General features: G+C 32.1%; 1 protein-coding gene across 10 annotated transcripts in view; it reads right to left on the bottom strand.

Annotated features, from left to right (window-relative positions):
- Positions 1 to 1,092: 1,092 nt before the first annotated feature.
- Positions 1,093 to 20,242, bottom strand: part of Galphaq (G protein alpha q subunit) — a 42,051-nt gene continuing 22,901 nt past the window's right edge. Inside the window, exons 2-10 of one of the 10 annotated variants that reach the window (XM_018549662.1) lie at positions 10,766 to 10,950; positions 9,536 to 9,690; positions 8,655 to 8,783; positions 5,927 to 6,056; positions 5,686 to 5,839; positions 5,245 to 5,352; positions 4,140 to 4,247; positions 4,017 to 4,076; positions 3,559 to 3,617 (exon numbers count right to left, since the gene is read on the bottom strand). In XM_018549662.1, coding sequence (XP_018405164.1) covers positions 4,021 to 4,076; positions 4,140 to 4,247; positions 5,245 to 5,352; positions 5,686 to 5,839; positions 5,927 to 6,056; positions 8,655 to 8,783; positions 9,536 to 9,690; positions 10,766 to 10,950 — 1,025 coding nt within the window. In that variant the 3' untranslated portion in view covers positions 3,559 to 3,617; positions 4,017 to 4,020. Of the gene's footprint in view, positions 2,132 to 3,228; positions 3,618 to 4,016; positions 4,077 to 4,139; positions 4,248 to 5,244; positions 5,353 to 5,685; positions 5,840 to 5,926; positions 6,057 to 7,768; positions 7,898 to 8,654; positions 8,784 to 9,535; positions 9,691 to 10,765; positions 10,951 to 20,242 lie in introns of those variants that run through there. The other 9 variants (XM_018549663.1, XM_018549661.1, XM_018549670.1 and 6 more) reach the window with 9 other exon arrangements.

Here is a 20,242-nt window from a genome sequence, read left to right as displayed (position 1 = left end):
TGTTTCACCAAACACTTCCTATCTTGTTCCTCATTCATTTACTTTTCCCCGCGTCATCAGGGAAGGAAGTAAAACGGCGAAAATCGTGGTTTCGAGAAGATATCGAACCATCGGAGAGTACGAGCAACGGGCAGGGCGCTAGTCAATATATGACCGAGCGCAGGCAGTGAGCAGTTCATACGTACGTACACAGTATAACGTGGATACGGGGCGAGCGAGAGGCATGAAGCCCCTCTCTTCCAAGGGAGAGGGGATCCATGATCTTGGCTGCGCGGTGGCTGTGCCGTTGCATCGGAAGGGCGAGGACCCGACGAAGGGAGAACCGCGACAAACTCCTCCTTTCTTCATCATGCTTAAGAAAGTCATTCTCGAAAAAACAATGTCACTCGATTTATAAGAAATTCCTCGTTCTTAAAGAAATTGTCTTCACAAATCGAGACGAGATTCCTCGTTCCCGAGAATATTACCGGGACCACGTATTTTTTAGAAATTGATCTCTACAAGATAGAGAATTTCTCGTTTCTGAGGAATTTGTTCTTGCAAATTAGAACTTTTTATTCTGGAGGGATTCGCTCGTAGTTCAGGGAACGTTTTCCTCGCACAACTCGCACGCACAGCCGGCAGAGAGAGGAGACGGCAGAGAGAGATATCTGCGGGCTCCTCCCGCGCACCTTAATTACCTAAGTCACATCGAACAGACGCAATTCCCCACAGTATCTTTCGCTTCCGCAAAGTTTCCCTCAAATCTCACACACTCTCTCCTTCTTTCTCACATTAATTTTTACTTTCTTTCTTCTTCCACTCTCCCTCTCCGCCACGGTTGCTGGTATCTTTCACTCTTTCTCTTTCTCGCTTTCTCTCTCTCTCCCTCTCTCACGCTCTAATCTATGTCATTCTTTTTATATATTATATATAACAATATTTATATAATGAATTTTTAATGGATTCGAGATGCAGAAAGAACTTTGAGTCATTTCTGGCACGGATAAAAAGGAAGAAACAAAAATACTTTGGCTTTCGCGTAATTTTAAATGAAGCATAATTCTCATAATTTAGCGTTTAATACATTTTTGAGAAAAAAGAAAGAGAACAAAAAAATAAGAAAAAAACAGAAAGGAAAGAAAAAAAGAAAAACAACAACACCACACTAGTAAATGGCACTAGAATTGCTCTCACTCGTGTCATTGAATCTAATTCGCGATTAAAAAGCCAATTTTTTTAAATTTTATTTTATTTTTTCGTTCGCTCGCCTCGTCGTTTCGCCTCTTCAGTTTCTTCTCCTCTGTTGAGATCTCTTGGACTTGAGACGAACACAGACGGACGCGCCATTAAAAATCCACGCGGCACAGCCGCGCCATGCGCCACGCTCACGCGCGTAAAATATATGATTCGCCAGCCAGCGTTTGTTCGCTTTGATATACACACATACACACGCACACATATATATATATATGTATATATGTATACATAAAAGTCAGACAACGATGCCCGGGACCCTTAGGTATTTACGCATCCTTGGCCCGGGAATGGGGCACATTTGCCCGCGATATCGACTAAGAACTAATCTACAAAAGAAAGGTAACAAATCCCAAAACGGAAACCTGTACGAGAGAACCGAATCGACTCGCGCGAGTTGGTATCGACAGTGAAGAGATTTTCTCATAGCTCTCTTCCTCCGCTAAGAAGAAGAACGCGTAACGCTCGTGATGCTTTTAGGTCCTTGTTCGCCTTCTTACTTCGCCCCATTTTTACGTCCTTCTTAATTACGTGTGTATTACGCGTCTTAGCTACTTGTGCTAGTATAACACTCTCGATGCGACAAAGTTCGATCAAACGCAATGCGATGCAACGCACGTGTCGATATATGTGCGTATATGATGGCACCATGAGTTTGTCTCGTTTCTGTCTCGCGCCTCTTCGTCGTTCCTCACGTCGTTCCACGGATCACGCTCGCGATTCAACGGAGTAGTAGTCTCGCACTGATACATTGGTCAGGGTGCGAGAAGAAACTGGTCGAGTCCGCTCGGATTTGCAGCGCGATTCGCCGTCTAAACCAGATTGTACTCTTTCAGATTGGACTGTAGAATAGTGTCCTTTACTGCCGCGAACACGAATCTGATATTCTCCGTATCTGTAGAACAGAAAAGTCACATATTCAAATAACCAGAATGTATCTTTAAAACTCGTTTAAAAGAAACATTAATTGATTGCAAGCATTGTTCGGTACATGCTATGAATTATTTTCTTTCTTCACAAATGAGAATTCTCTTGCTTATCGTTATCACTTGTAATTTAAACCTTTTGAGACTTTTAATACACTAAATATTCTCAGAAAATTGATATTCACAAATTTAAAACTAATGATGTGCCTATGTTTTTGTAAAATATATCACATCATGCTTTGCTAGTTATTATGAATGCTGTATAATATAAATTATTGATCCTTAATAATTTCAGAATACCATTAAAGATCTGTTTTGAAAGAATTAACATAAAAATTAGCGCAAAACGGAGATTGGCACTTACCCTAAGCGAGAAGCTTCAAACTCTGGACAGTCATGACACACATGCAGCATGCAATTCCCTTCAAGATACTTTTTGTACCAATATGAGAAAGAAATCACTAACATAATTTCTTTTTCAATACTTGTTTTAAAGAAGCTTAAGTAATCAAAGATTAATGATGCAAAATTGAAAAGATCAATTTTGTTAATATAGATTTAAAATATTAGAATAAACACATTAAAGCGTGAAATAATTTAAGTATTTCTACAAATATAAATACTCGTATATATAGGTATTAAGATATCATTTCATTGAATTTAAATCACGGATTGGAATATATATATTGGAATATATATATATATATATATATATATAATTTTACAATTGTTATAAAAATATTATGTATCTTCATATAAGAGTTTGTAAACAAAGGTAATCTTAATCATAAATAATGGAATATTCTATTCTTGCCAGATTCTATAATATGATGATATAACAGACAAAATAGAAATATCGCAAAAAACTTTTATTAAAAAGATATCGGCAATGCAATATGTTATAAAAAATGGATTAATTATAGATTAATTATTGCTTGGTAATTATAGCAATTATTAGAGCGATCGTCAATTGCTATATTTCTTTTATTTAGGGATTACAAAGCTCTAATAATATATTTTTAATTAACGTATATTGTAATACGTTATTGTCAACGATAAAGTTGGCAGTTATTTTCGAAGTTTTCAAAAATAAAATTATTCGCAGTCGACGACCAATCGTCCAGAATGACAGATTTAAGTTCCGAAATAAATTTTAAAAGGCAACATATGATAATATTTGACAAATATGTAATAACATCTGTCAAGCAATCGCTTTACTATTTGTTTACTCCTATAACATTCGTTGGTTGGAATTATACTAAAATAGTTTTGTTATAAATCTATTGTACATACAAGTCTACGTCATTCTCGGCGTCCAAATATAAATAATATCGTCAAAAATCTGCGAATAATTAATATCTATACGGTCGCATTAAGCAAGATTAAACTCCTTAAGCGCGGTTTGCATGATCGTATCCTTAACAGCGCAGAATACAAGCTTGATGTTTTCCGTATCTGATGGTTAATTCCATGAACGCAGCATGCAAAATATAAATCAGGCATCATTGAGATTAGTCAGCACCGTTTTATGCCTTTGAAAAATCAACCTGATACCGAATTTATTGATATTTACATTATTTTACTATTTTCTTCTAATATTTCGTAATAATTCAGTAAATCAATAAACACTGAAAAATGTATACAGGATATTTATAAAATTATATATACTACATAAATAATATTTATATCAAGTGTAAATTAAATTATAATAAATAAATTTGAAAGATTAGAATCGTTGCGTTAAAGATAAGTAATAGATTATTTGTACTATTCTTTCGCTCTCTTTAAAAAAAGATGCCTTTCATACATGCAGGTTGATTTTCCGTGGTACATTTATAACATTTGATTACACACCTGATTATACGGGAGGCAGGCAACATACAAGCTCTGTACAAGACATAACACATCGAAGAACTGTTATAAAGCGAAAGAAATATGGTATTTTTGTACACGGGAGTTATCAAGAGACTAGCCTACCTGTGGCACACGTAAAGTGGGAATAAATAATCTTCTCGCTGTCTGGATTCAAGTCAACGAACATCCTTAGAATGAATTCTCTAGCTGCAAGAGCGTCTCTCTGCCGACCTGCGAAATACACAAGCGAGGGAGGGGTATGGCATTACTTCCGTTTATCTACAAAGCGATGATGTATTGCGTCAGTATTTTTTTAGCGATTGTTTAACAACGAGAGGATTAATTGATATCGTTGAGATTTTTGCCAGGTGTAAATACGACAAGATATAAGCTAAAATTTGGCTAAATCTTCCGTGTTACGGGATTTCTAAGTGTTTTACAAGACAAGAATGAATCTACGTTCAGGAAATATTATCGCTCAACATCAGTTTTGCTTATATGCACAACATAACGCGAAACACAGACGGATATCGATTTAATTTAATGTAATAATGTTGTACTCCACTCAAATCCAATATACACTCTCCAAGGACAACTTATTAAATTAGTCGTAGTGAACATCAAAGAAGCCTTTCGAAAGCCTCATTAATAAGCTAGAGAGCTTATGTAAGAACACCGAGTATAATTTTGCAAATTCGCAATAGTTGCTTACATGTTATAACTCGTAATAAAATCTAAAATTCCCTTATCGCGAACTGAAAATTTCATAAATTGTTTGTTAGTGTTTAAAAATTTCAGTTTAATGTAACTTTGGCTGAATAAATATTTAAACTTTCAGTATGTAATTTACATTAAATGTTCAATAATTAATGACATAACAAATTTATAAAATAAATTACAACACAGGATGTGACGAGTGTTCTGATTATTGCTATTAGATTAACTAGCTTCAATCTACATTCAAGTTAATTTTATATAAAAATTACGTACTACTGATTATCATATTATAAATTATGCGTAGAAGTGTGGATATAGGTTTGGTATGTATTAAAATAGCCTTGCAAATAGATTACTACTATATAATAAACGCGAATTCAGAAACATTGAGCGGCAAAGTTACAAAAAAATAGCATGAAAATCGCACGAAATATCGTATTATTAAATCGTTCGACAAATAACTAGGGAATCTACGTTTTCTGCTCAGGATACACTCAGTACTCGGACAGACCTGTCGCACACGTAAAGTGAGAGTAGCACATTCGGTCGGGATCGGGATTACAATTGAGATACACCTTTAAGATGAACTCCCTGGCTGGTACGTCTTGTTGTTTTGGGCCTATACCATAGAACTTATTTTTATTTACCAATATCGAGACAAATAATCTCATCACACTTTAATTTAGCCTGTGAGTGAGTCTTGAGATAAATTAATAATTTAATAAATATCGATTAATGCTTTGTTTTAACTTCTTTGAGGGTATTAAAACAGTATAACTTCAAATATATCTTCATCTTTTATATAATAAACATCTTGCGTTCAGAGTTTATTTCCATTTCTAAGTATGAGATAAGATACTGTCTGACTAAATTAATAACAAGATAGTTAGCATTTTATGTCGGATGATTAATGATAATCCATGGATATTTGTAGAAAGAAGATATAACTTACCATCATATTCCGGAAAGTAGTCGACAAGATGAGAATACATAATCTTTTCTTCTAACAGATCTTTCTTGTTGAGAAATAGAATAACAGAGGAGTGTTGAAACCAGGGATATGTTATAATTGTTTTGAACAGTGCTTTACTTTCTTCCATTCGATTCTAAAAGAAATCACACACATAAATGAGTTGTAATATCACCTAAATTCATGGATAATTTTTGTATATCTAGTAAAGTATTTTAATTACCTCGTTTTCCGATTCAAATAGAATTTGATCATATTCACTTAGAGCTACTAAAAATATAATTGAAGTGACGTTTTCGAAACAATGGATCCACTTTCTTCTTTCCGACCTCTGCCCACCGACGTCTACCATCCTGTAAATAACATTCTGTTAAATTGAGCACTGTTATTAGTATACAAACAAAATATAGTTAAATCTTCATATTTTTAATTTAAAATGATTAACAAAAATTAATATAAAAATGTATGGAAAAAAGATTTATTTTAAAAATGTTATTATATTTACATAATAAAGATTATTTTAAAATATTTTCAAAAGCAACACAAAAGGAAAAGAATACGAAGATTCAGTTAGATAATTTTCCTAGTTACTAAAAAGTATAGTCTATCGAATATGATCTCTACATGCTTTTCAATCTTCATCAAGAAATACATAGGATGAATCGGGTCATACGATGAGTAGGTCCTTAAATTTTAACAAACTCAGCGAGTCAAATATAATGCATTGCTATTGTGGCATCTAGTATGCTGCGCTCATCATCTATTTAGGATCTTTCGTAGTTTGCAATAAAAATGCAAATAAAATTAATTAAATTTTTTTCATTGGTTACGCGATTAAAAATTTACACTTATTGTTAAAAAGTTTTTTCTGTTTAAAGATTAAAAATCAAAATAAACTTAAAGTAATTATATTAAATTTAAAAAAATAGACTATTTTATATGAACATACCTATGTATAATATTAATTATAATTACAAACTTTTAAAACATTTATAAATGTTCAATTTCATTAATGATCTACATAAAATAAATAGTAAATAGTTTTTTGACTTAATTCATTTTGATCTATTATATAAAATCCTTTTATATAAACATATAACATTTAATTAAACTATTTAATTATTCTAATACATTCATAAACGCGTATGAAAGTACATATTTACTATTCTTAATCGCAACGTAGTTATAAACGATATTAATATAAAGTTTACCACATGCAGTAGTACTATGGTAACTACACACGAAACAAATAGATAGTGAACGAATAGCGAATGTAAATGTAAACATACTATGTAGAAAATTATTTACGCCACAATAAATGCGTAACAGTATATTCGTTAATGTTTAATTTAATCCGCTCATAAGATACACTACATTAAAAAATTTATTTATTTTTGTATTTGCTGTTCGTTCGCTTACGTATACTCATTTAATTGAACAATCTAATAAAAAATGTAAAACACAAAAAGGCATGCAAACGTCAAAGCTTCTTCAAAATAATTATAAAATTATATACATATATGTATATGTATATAATTATAATATATGTGTATGTATATGTATATATACATATATAAAACTCTTGTTCATCCTTCTCCTCTGTCGAAAAAAATAAAATAAAGCATATATCACAATATTACTTAAACAAATGTTGAATTACATTCCAATTTTTATAACAAATAACACATTAAATACTTTTAATAATTTTATTAATAATCAAATTAAAGTTTTACTGAAGTGATGGACTTAAAAATAAATTATACATATACTATTATTATCATATTTACGTTTCCAAAAATTAAATTCCTCAAAATATATTTTTCTACATTTTCTAGATTTTCTATTATAAGCGATTGTAATTTAGAAATAATTAGAGCTACGATGATGTAGGTATTAAAAAAACAATCTACTTTAAATTCATCAAAAATATTAATTTAAAATAATTTCAATAAGGGAAAGAAAATAATTTAAATGGTACACATTGCCTTCTATGTATAAAGATATTTTGCGAAAAACTCGAGTGCATGTTCAAAGGTATAGAATCGGATTGAAAGACTATTAGTACCTAAATATGATGGAGTCCAGATCAAATGGATATTCTATAATTCCGGTGGTGGGAGCTCGTGCCCGGAGGATGTCTTGCTCGGTCGGAAGGAAATCAGGCTTTTCAATACGCTCTAGGTCACTAAGATAACTGCAAAACGAAACAAAAAGCTGCTGTCTGGAAGTGCATGCCATGCGTGATATATACATTTAAAATATATATATATTTAAACATAAATAATCATAAAACAAGAAGATGTCGTAAAACAGTTCTCACACATGCTTGTCCATTGGTTTAGCCTGAAAGAATTTATTAACGTCGATGCCGTGTCCTGAGACTATGTTTTACGTCTTTTACGATATACTTTTATTTTCGAAATACGTAATTTGTACACGAATAGATTTCTTTACGATAGAAGATAGCAAAGTTAGCTGTATTCGTACATCGATTTTGAATAAAAGATAAAATAACATTAAATATCACACATATAAAATAATTACGCAGTTCTAATTTTTATCAATATATTAGATATCAAAGAAAAAAAACTATAGTTTGCTATAATCAATTTTAGATCTTTATAAAGCAGAAATATATTTAAATGTTTCAGTTTCATCTACATAAATATTAAGTCAATTCAATCACATCTAATATGGTAATAAACGCGGCTATAGTTTTTAGCAATTTAAAAAATTTTGTTGTCAATTTTGTTTATCAGAAGAAAGTCACAGGTTTGAATAGCATTGTATGGAACGGGGGATAGGTGAACACTTAATCAAACAATGAATCCTAGGTGCAGCGAATAAGTTATAGAAGATAAAAATAATGCAGAAATGGCCCGATGCAGGTGGTTTTGCAGGCGCAGGCAGCTCGTATCTTCTTTCATCATCTTCGTCGGTCGACCACATACCTAAATCGGATCTCTTCCAAGTCAAAAGGATATTCAATTATACCGGTGGTGGGCACTCTCACACGAAGAATGTCCTGTTCTGTGGGGAGGTAGTTTGGTGCCGCGACTCGATCTATCTCCATTAGGTAACTGAAACATCGTGTTCTTAATACGCGGTGTACAGGAAAGAGGACAACAGGAGAGAAAGGGAGTAAAGCCACCGTGAGAGAATTAAATCGTGTCCGGTGTGCGTGTGAATATCAGAAGCATTGCTTCGAAATGCAAACGCAAGAATTTAAACAAGATTCAGAGAAAAATCTCGGTAAAATCTCTGAAAATGAAGAGCTTATTGAAAGGCCTTAAGTCAACTATCATTCTCTTTTTCTTCAGAGAGAAAATGAACGGAAATATGTTACTACACATACATTATATGTTAAAAGGCAATCTTTATTAAAAACTGACCCAAGCCCTTTTGGAAAGAAATTGTTTGGATATATTATACTTGCGTGTTCTGGAGGCGGAAAATACAAAGTGTCTTTTCATACGTATCGTACACAGTTCTGATAAGAAATATTTTTTATTAATTTAGTATATCTCCTTTCGCTTGATTAGAATTGTATAGACGAATTGATGAGATAAAATTTGTTTGTAAGAAACAGTAAGAGCACAGAAGTCACGAGTCTTGATGCTCTCTTTTCTCAAGAAAAGAGAGAAAAATCCTCAATTTGTTGAAAACGAATCAATGAGAAAGATTAGTATTAAGTCGTTCTGTTACATAAGTTTTGTCGGTGAGGAAGTTGAGAATGTTATAAATGGACAAACGGCAGGATAATCTCTCGGTAAAACACGTGGACAAGCATCAGTTCCGCGACAAGAGGGCGTAGTACAGTCGAAACACTTACTACTTGGCGGAATCCGTGAGCTGGTATTCCCGTCTACGATCGTAGCACTCCTGTATACCCGCGTCCGCCCACAGGTCTTTGATTGCCCCCACGTACGGGCTCTCGAACGTCGTCACCGTTTCGAAGTCGACGCTCCGCACCAATTCTGCTTTTTCCTGAAAGGAAAAGGAAGGAAAAACGTATGAATCTGCGGAAATGATAAAGTGAAATTACCATGTACAATTTACGAGTTTCCGGTTTGACATATCGGGATGTACGGTATCAAGTATGCGATACGAAGTTATCGTTAACCTTCTCATGTGCAGCACAATTAACGCTTTAATTAACCCTTTAACGCGAAGTCTGACCTGCATACGATGGCAGATTTAAAGCGTTTGATATATATCTGATGTGTACACATCTCGAAACCGCGTTAAATTAAATGATACGAGATAGGATCAGTAAATCAATTAAAGAATGCAAAATTTATAATAAAAAGTAATATTTTTATCAATTCTAGGAAAATCATATTCCATTAATTGGAAAAAAACTCTGGTTCAATCAGAGATTTAATCAGAAAAGTATAAATTAGATACTTGTGTAGTCAAATTTATTAAACATTTTAATCTAGCACACGAGATAATTAGAAATTCAATTACGATAACCAGAATTCTGGTTGATATAATCGAAATTTAATTTTTTTGTACTTGTTGGTATAACGAGAACATTTTTCTCAGTAAAAACACTGCAATAAAACCGTAAATTTATATTCAATGTCACTTCAATTTTAAAAATGCCGTTTCAAAAATTTTGAAAAATTAATTTAAGAAAGTATCAGTAATCTCTGTAAAAAATGATTGAAATTAGCAATTTATATTTTCTGTAGAAAAATAAATGCTATAAATATATGAAATGTTTAATAAGATCAATATCTATATTTAATCATACAATTATGCAGTATAGATGAACATATTCTCATTTTATGTTAATCATTTTTTTTTTTAAACATTTCTACTTCTAATTGAATAATTTTAATTAACCAAATTTTAAATCGCTAAACTATTTGTATTACTTTAAATATAATAGAAAAAACTATATTTATAATTTTTTTCATTTTGTTAAAAAATACGTGTAATATATATCTTTACGTTAAAGCAATTTTACGATGCATTGCTGTTGTAAAATTCAAAGATTTGCCTTGCATAGACATATTAAGTATAAGCAATTGATAAAATTGTGAATAATACGCACTATATTCGAGGAATCGCCATACTGGATTTTCAGGAGGTCCATCGCCCGGATCATGGACTGCATCGCCATAAAAATGTTTTGGTACACAAGTTTGATAAATCCCTTCTTGTCCTCGTCCGAGTAGCCGGAGCCATGGATAATCCTCATCTGCTTAATGAAGGTAGACTTGCCCGACTCGCCGGTTCCTGTGACAAAGTTTTGGTCTTTATTACCTCGTTGTCAAAGTAAATAAATAAGTAACGATTTCTCTCTGTTAGGGAGCGAGACTGTGTTGAGATTTCCGACCGGACGTATATTTAAAACTTTTATATAAAATAACAAAGCGCAACATTTTTACAATTATAGTAAATAATTAATAAATTATTAAGATATAATATTTAACTTTTTAATCATGATGCGTGAGTAACGTATTCAAATTATTAATAAAAAAAGGCAGATAATACCAAAATATAGAGAGCATTGATAAATTTATTATGTCAAATTATACTCAATTATCTTTAATCATTTGCATAAATCATCACTTCTCCTACGCAGTGTGTATATAACATGATATTAATTTAACTAAAACAATGGAGTTAAACAATTTAATTTAAATAAATATATAACATTTAATTCAAATTTAGTTTATTATTTACTAAATACATACATTAATATGAACGTTATTTACTTTGAAACTATCCATAGAAATAAATTGATTTACATTTTGACTCATATAAGTAAAAAATAATAAAATGTTTTAACTCGAAAAATTGCATTACCATAACTTCTTTGATATCTAAAGCAATATACTGTTCGTTGTTAGATTAATTATTATTTAAAATATATAATGTAAATTGGACTCTCGATATTCAAACAATAAAATAAAAAGTCAACGGGCAAATGAGAGTTTTTAAATAATATCTACGCGGTAAACAGTGCGTTAATATAAAAACATATAATTATTCACAACCATAAATAATTTATAACGTCGGTTAAAATTATGTACGTTTTTTTCGACTGATTTCCAATTATTATTATTTAATTATTTCTGTTTAATCGGTATAACACAACTAAACATTGAAATTAACAAATATTTGTACGCGCATGTAAAATTTAAAAAATTTTACTATACAGAAGAGAGGGTAGTATTTATTACTAATTTGGCCCCTCTTAATATCTCCGCTATTAAGTGGTGAATTCTAATGATTACTTCTGGAATGTATTTGTTCAATAGCTTGCGTTACATCATGACGTTAATATACCCCCCAATACACAATATAGTCAACATTTATTATAATATATTTTTACTTTCAGCATTTTGAAACGTTAAATTACATTCAATTATACACTTCTTCATTCTTCTTTTTGAGTATATTATTATACAAATATATATATACCATATACTCGAGTGTTGTTTGTTATTTAACATTTTACTTGGTATACACGTGAATAAGTTAAACAATAGCATGACATTTTGCTAATGTGGCCTCCTATGCGCGTTGATTGCTGACCTCTTTTTTTAAGGTTTTCATAGCAAAAATAATTATTCCATAAATCGATAATTTTATTGTTAATCTATAGTTTATGTTACATATATTATAGATTTTACTAACCCGTTCTTCTATGCGGAAGAAATTACATGTGCGTATATATTATATTGTACATTTATATATTTTACTTTTCTGTTAATTTTATAATGTAAAAAAAAAAACAAATACTGTTTTTTAAACAAAACTAATTTTTCAAATCTATTTTTGCGGAAAGTTATATTATCACCTCTATTTTTATAGTGTCCTAAGTAATAAAGGTTTCGTAACTTTAAGCCGATTGAACAACACTTTGGCGAATATAATTGTTAAATATTTTAAATTTAAATATTTACTAAGTTATTGTATAAAACGTAAATGGAATGATACCATCATCTCTCCTTTATATACTTACTCTATCTATATACCAGGAAAACGTAACTAAATTTTTTGACGAGCCAAATATAAAATTTAAAGTTATACCGCGGGCCACGTCAGTAAAATTTAGAATTCATATATTTTGTCTTCTTCGAATTATCCAGGAATCACCACGTGGACGTGGGATAAAGTCGATTCATTGATCCGTCCAATGAGAATTGCATACATAGATATATATATGACGCATAAAGTTTGTTGAGATCACTCGAACGGAGCGGACGTGTTTCGTCCTGGCTCGAGTGTTACATCATCTCACCTATATACTATTGTATATTTTTGAAAAGTGTCGCCAACTTCGACTGTACGATCGTTTTGCTAGCTTTTTATTGCTAGCTTTTTATTGCTACTAATTTCGTTTTTACGTCACTCGCCACCGCTGGCTATTTCGATTTTAATATATGCGTAAATTTCGGGGCTTCGATCCCCTAATATCAATTGCAATATCAGTGATATATCAAAAATTAATTTAGCATTATGCGCTAATTCAGTTTATTTTTCGTTTTTTTTTTTCGCGAGTTTAAGCTTGAACCACGCGGACCGTCAGTTACGTATTCCTACTATATACTCTACCACCCTCTGTATAATATATACGAATATTAATTGTGGAAAAATTCTAACATCAGTTTCTAGCTCGATACATCAACAACTTCGCGCCTCGCAAGTCGCGCGAAGATTGTCCGCTTCTGTGAAACGGTAGGGCGATTAGTCCGGCCAGAGGCAAGTGGAGGGTGGTGGAGGGAGAAGAGGGGTTGCTGCGGGCGGCGGTGGTGCTGTTGCTGGCAACGGCGGCGGCGTCGCGGCGGCGGCGAGTGTGTAGGTGGCGCGTGTCGCGTCGCCACCGTCGTTTCCTCACGAAATCATGAATGAACGCGACCGCGCGCGGCCGCCGCCGGCGTGACGTGCGGTAGTTTTCTCAGCCTTACGAATATCACTCCCAACGGCGGGTAATAATATCGCTTAGCATTACGAACGTCATTCGAGATCTCGTGATCTTCTTCCTCCAATTGAGGAAAGAACACGATTGTAGTCCTTTAAGATGAATCATGAGAAATAGAAAACACCGACAGAGGAGATTATCACTTATCAACTTTTAAACATAGCATAATGTAAAGTATTTGTTAGGCATATACTGTTAGATATCATAAGAACAATGGCAATCTAATTCATTGAGTTTTAAGTAACATTTTCTTATTTTTAACGTCCTTTACGTGTGCTAAAATGCAAATCCATTTCTGTGGTTAATTTCGAAGTAAACATCGTTCATATTAATGAACATACAATTCGTAAATAATAAACCAAATTTGAGTAAACAAATTTAACACAGTTTCTGGAGTCAAATTGTTTAACTCTATTGTTTTAGTCAATTTGACGATATATTGCGTAGGATTAATAGCGACCTATATATAGAAACGACTGAAAATAACTTAAACTGGATATAATTTGACATTATGGATTTAACAGTGCAATATAACCTTTTAATTACTTTGAACGATACACGTAACGTGCATATATGCAATATAATATACAAAATATATAAATTATCTTCTAAAAATATCCTAATTGACAAATAAGTTGAGAACTGAGTAAATTCCAGATTGGAGCATTTAACTCTCTCTGGACGGCAAAATATTTATATTAAATATTTATATTAATATTATTTTTATTTATTTAAATATATTTATATTTATTTTTTTCTTTCGACAGAAAAAATAGAATTATAAAAATGTGCAATTTAAAAAATTCCAAACTTTACTCGTATTGTAGGAATTGTAAAAAATTATAAAATACATTACGTAAGAAAAACACTCAACTGTGTTCATTAAAATTAAGTGAGCTTTTTTAGAGTCGAAAAAATTCAATAAGAGAATGAAAGCCAATAATTTAAAAAATCGCATCTAAAATGAACCTTATAAATTATGAACGAAACTCATCGTTTTTTCTATCGATGGTAAAATCTCAAATTTCTGAGACTCTTTCATTATCGATACATTTGACGTAAAATATTTACCAGTTTCGATCGATAGCTTCCCTGGAAACGTTTTCAGCTTCGTCGAAAAATCTATCGTTAAAATTAAATGATCAAGAAATGAGAAATGCTGCATTCCGGGTATCAGTGTACTTCGAGGAACCGCTCCCAATTCTGTCAGATAAGGGAAGGAGTGTTTGCTACACTTTCCGGCTACGTAATAATGTTGGGCGCGCAACCTGAATCGATCTTTATGCACGCGAGGGACACACTGGGTGCAGAGAAAAGAGCTTTTTATGCGCGTCGCCAAGAAAAGACACTTCGCGCGCCCACAAGCACGCCTTTCTCCGCCTTAATGAGGATGCAAAAAGGCCACCGGGCATACGCCTTTTATCGATGAAGACAGCCGTGTGTTATCAATCGAAAAAACGCACAGGATCTCAATCAATCCCCTCTGTCCTTCTGCACTCACAATCAATTGGGAGCACAGATACATTTTGTCTACGATTAGGAGCAATTCTTTGCGTCGCGATAAAAGAATTAAAATAAACTTTGCGTTGACAAATTGAAAAATTATTAATTGCGAAATAAATCCGCGGGATTTTTTCCTTTGCTTATCAATTATCTTTCTAGATATCGGACAATATCAGAATCACTAACTTATCGCATAAAATTCAGGACATATATTGTTTTGAAAACGAATTTTTACGAAGGGATCTTTGATTGTTAAGCGAAAATTATACATCACGTGAGATAATTGTGAAATTACTATTTTAGATAATTCTGTATTATCTAATAATAATAATAATTTCACAATTATATATATTTCACGTAAAATTATTTTGTATTATCTTTTAATAACAATGAATATAATAGTCCCAATTTCTTGTGTAAAAACGTTATCAATTTTCAGTGCGGGGCAGTCTAATATTAAATTAGAAATCGTATTAAAGTTTGATTAGATCTGTCAAGTTTTCTCAAGATGTATGATATGAGGAGATATTTATTAATTTCTTAAGAAGAACCTGTTTAAATGAACGGAAAGAACACACAATTTTGTTAAAGTATCTGAAGAAAATATAGCTAAATATAGATTTGAAAATAATTTTGTTGAACCATCAAATTAATTACGTAGAAATGTCAAGCATGATGAGCAACGTTACAAAAAGTCTTGACATTCTAGTAATCAATTTGAGTATCCTACATAATTACAATACTTTGATGATTCAACAAAATAATGCATTTTTCACCTAATTCACTTAAGGGGATCCTAAAGTCGTATCACCGATTACTAAACCATATAATTTTTATATAACAATTACTTTTTTCTCTTTTTACTGATTTAAAAATCCTTTTCCACAGGATTAAAGTATATGCATTAATACGTGTCTATGAGGTGGAGTCTATGCTAAAAAAACAAAAAATTTCAAAATTCTTTTCTTCTTTATCATATCTTAGTCCAACATAGCACTTCAGAGTTGTCACATCGTTTCACGTCGTGATCACATTTACTTTATGTAAAATCTGTACTTACGAAATAATAGTTCACAGATTAGTAATTTGCATGAAGAAACAGTGTGGAGTTCTTAAAATTGAACTTAGATATCTAATTAATTGTTATACAAAAATTTATGTATATATGTGTGGCGTGAGATATTGATATAGTGATGTGTCAATGACACGTAATCGTGCGCGCGTGTGTGTAAGTGCTATATTAGTTCAATATGACTAATCGTCTTTAGGATCCCCTGAAATCCTTGCTAGTTGTTATTGTGCGATGACGAAACTCACACGTGCAACAACAACGTGATTATATGATACGGGAAGTGCGTTTGTCGTGCTTGTTTGCTTAGGTGCTTAAGACTCTCTTTGAAGTCTATATCTTCGTAGAGTTACGACTCTATCGCTGATCAATGTCAACGATGATTACACCCCGGGTGACTGCATCGCGCGCTAATTTTCTCGCCATGTTCAGTTATTATATTAATCGCGGTACAGTTAATTAAAATGTGCACAATTAATTAAACTAGGTAATTCCCTGTCGGTCGCTTTCTCAGAAAATTGACCAGAAAGAGTGGAAAACTTTCTTTATTATCCTCTTAACTTTTCTACACACAAAATTATACTTCTAAAAAAATTTATATATTTTTTATTTATATTATTTCTAGTTACTTTTATGTTATAATTTTTTATAGCATTTTCATATTAAAGATATATTGTATATACAAACAAATTAACAAAATAATTAATTTTGTTAACTTTTCATTTTTATTTTATCGTTTCTTATTTTATTCTATAATTTGAAGAAAAAATTATTAAAATAAATATCAAATTATTAGAATAATTAGTCCTTCCATTAACCAAATTAATTTTTTAATTTCTTGTTAATAACGTTTATAAAAATCGCTTTTCATTCGTCGATGGCTTTCAAGATCACTCTGTCGTATAAATGGTATTTTAGTTTCACGCGACGTGTGACTCGCAACGCGAGTATTAACGGGTTAATATTAGCTCGCGACAACATTCTCTGATTGTGTGGAGACATCGGATGGCGTTGGCAGCGATTTCGCGGGATCCCAATCAAGATTGACTCTTGAACGCCAAGAGGAAAAGCGAGAAGAAGGAAGCGGGTTAATGAATGAACGAGAACCGATGGTGGGCGTAAAGCACAACCCAAGCTCTCTTCCGGTATTCCTTCAACGATGTAACTAAGCCAGAACTCTCGTTCAACTGGGAAAGAGAAGGGAGAGGAGAAATTTAACCATGAAATTATTTTCCGTAGACGCGAGTACACTGACTTCGCTTATCGAAACTCCGATCGGCTGGTAGCACAGACGCATTACGAATTCACTTTTCTTCTGACCTTCATGCTTTCGAAAATTTGATGTAATAAAAAGTGCGGTTAGCACTAAATTTTAGCAACTAACATTTTAAAACAACGTTTCTTTTTTTATAAAATTCAAATAGAGATATGCAATATAAAAATATTGCAAATTTTTACATGAAATCTAAAATTTTAATCTTCCAAAAGGTTTCTTCGATATGACGGATCTTTGAGGAATGATGTAAAAAGAAACAAGTAGACATAGAAAAAAATTAAAAACCGACGCGACGGTTGGAATTGCAAATTACGACACGTGTTAAAAATTCTACAAATGCGAGAATCAGGAAAATATGATATTTAAGATGGATGATTAATTTGAAAAATAAAAAAAGATCTCTTCTCATATCTTCGCTGCCTCGCGTTTCTGAAAACAAGTTGCTACAAGAATGATTACGGTATACCAAAGTATTCGTCCTTCCCCGCTCGACAAGTTCGACCAGTATGTATCTTCAATATATGTATATTCGAGAGACATCTTGTACGATCATCAAGGACATGACGGATCAGATATATGCGGAGATTCAATTGAGTAAACAAGTCAATTGAAATTAATTTCGCAACGCGCTCATAATTCCTTTTTTTTTTCAAAATAATAATTGTGAAATATAAAAACTGTGCAATATATAAAGCACAGATATCGCACGTTATAAAATAAGGCAAATCCTTATAACTGTACCATGTGTGGAACACTATAGCTGCTAGAGAGCTAAATCTGAGAAATATATCTATGTAAATTTATGTAAATCAGCCCCGTATTCTGGATATATTTAGATGCTCAAATAACCAAATGTTCTTGCGATTTGACTTTAAAAGATTTAGCTGTTCGAATACAATATTATCGATTTGAATTGTACGGAATTAAATTCGGAATTAATTTTATAAACTTCATTTTATGAATAAATAAAATTTTCTTTTTCAATTATTAATAGATTTATATCGCGCTTACACGATTGCATTATATCAGTTTTTTAGTACACTGAAAAAATATATTAAATTTTAATAAATTATTTGTTTGAATAATGCTAAATTATTAATTAATGTCAACTTAAACTAAACTAATGCCAACTAAATATTTATTAAATGTAAAGATATATTTATTTTTAACTAAGAGTTCTTTACCTTATTTATTATATTTATTTTTTTACAAGAACCAGCAATTTGATTTAACTATCATTACTTGTTGTTATTATTTACTAGAAATAAATGTTTAATTAGTACTGTTTAAATAAATATTTATTGAAATTTAGTATATTTTTTTCTGCGTACATTTTATTACTTCAATATAAAAATACTGATGAAAAATTAATCACATAAACATAGGAAAATTAAATTTATTATACATATAATGTATACATTTTTATGTAAATATTCGTTCTTACTATTTAACTAAATTATTATAAGCAATCTTTTTCATAATGTTTTAATTTCTCAAAACAGGTTAAATTTTTAATGTTTGTAACTGTCACTTTTACACATATTTCCCTGTTGTACTGACAAATTCAAATTCTAAACTGATAAAATCTCAATACAAAGGCAATTTCATGCAGTATAAAATTCGATATTTAGGAGCGATCCGAATGTTGCTAACACTTATTCAAATTAATTCGAACATTCACAACTAGAAATCTTATATTTGAATTTATTCGATTAATTCAAGTAAGGCGATCATTCAATTATTTTAATTCTGGTTAAGTTGTTCTTCCGGCGGATTCCTCGACACCCCCTTCGCATAAAAGAACGAAGCATCGCTCCGCCCTGCGAGGAGGCATGACGACGATCGACACCCTTCTTCTTCGACGTATACCGTTGGCGGGCGAAGGGAAAAGCCCGAATCGACGGACGTGTACGCGCCAAGCGCGGAAGCTTTCCGGGGCGGTGGAAGCTCCGCCGTCGCCGGGGGTGGGTCGATAGATGCCGACGTGGAGAGATAGGGTGAGAAGGAGAGAGAAGAAGACAGATAGTGCATGCTGGCTAGAATGAGAGAGCGGGCAGAGCAGAGCTCTTTCGTCTCCCAGGCCGCAGCACCACCGCGCCCCGATATTCGCGCGCCACCCTTTACCGGCACCTTTAGGTGGCACTCATACCGAATCGCACGTTATGCTCGTACCTGAAGACAGGAAACGTCTGAATGGGTTGTGGAAATAATTCTGCACACGCGAGACCACTAAAAATTTCATGAGAGCCGTACGAGAAACGTGAAGAGAATCTACTGGTTGCATTCCAACATGCATTTCTTATACAGGTATACGTTACAATACTATATATTTTTATTTTATATACAATTTCTTATTATATGTATATATTTTATTATTTCAATACATGAAAAAATAATTATGAGAATGATTTATTTATCACATAACATAGGAAAATTAAGCTTTTAATGTATATATTTTTATACGTATAAGATATATTTATATATAGATGTTATTTTGAAAGATTAATACGATAAGAATACATATATTTCATCAAATTATTATATAAAGACTCTTTTTCATGTATATAAAAATATTTTAATTTTTCAAAATAGAATATGTGACTTGAGTCTGCACCAAGATTATGCCGTACATTTCAAGATTATACATGTGTTTTTTTTTATGTATCGTCTACATGATATTTATACGAACGATATTTTTTCATCCAGGAAATACAGAAAAACAAAAGAGCAATTAAAATTTAAAATTGTA

The sequence above is a fragment of the Cyphomyrmex costatus genome, unplaced genomic scaffold, assembly GCF_001594065.2.
Source record: "Cyphomyrmex costatus isolate MS0001 unplaced genomic scaffold, Ccosl1.0 scaffold85, whole genome shotgun sequence".
NCBI classification, from domain to species: Eukaryota; Metazoa; Arthropoda; class Insecta; order Hymenoptera; family Formicidae; genus Cyphomyrmex; species Cyphomyrmex costatus.
This window is presented reverse-complemented; position numbering and strand designations above follow the sequence as displayed.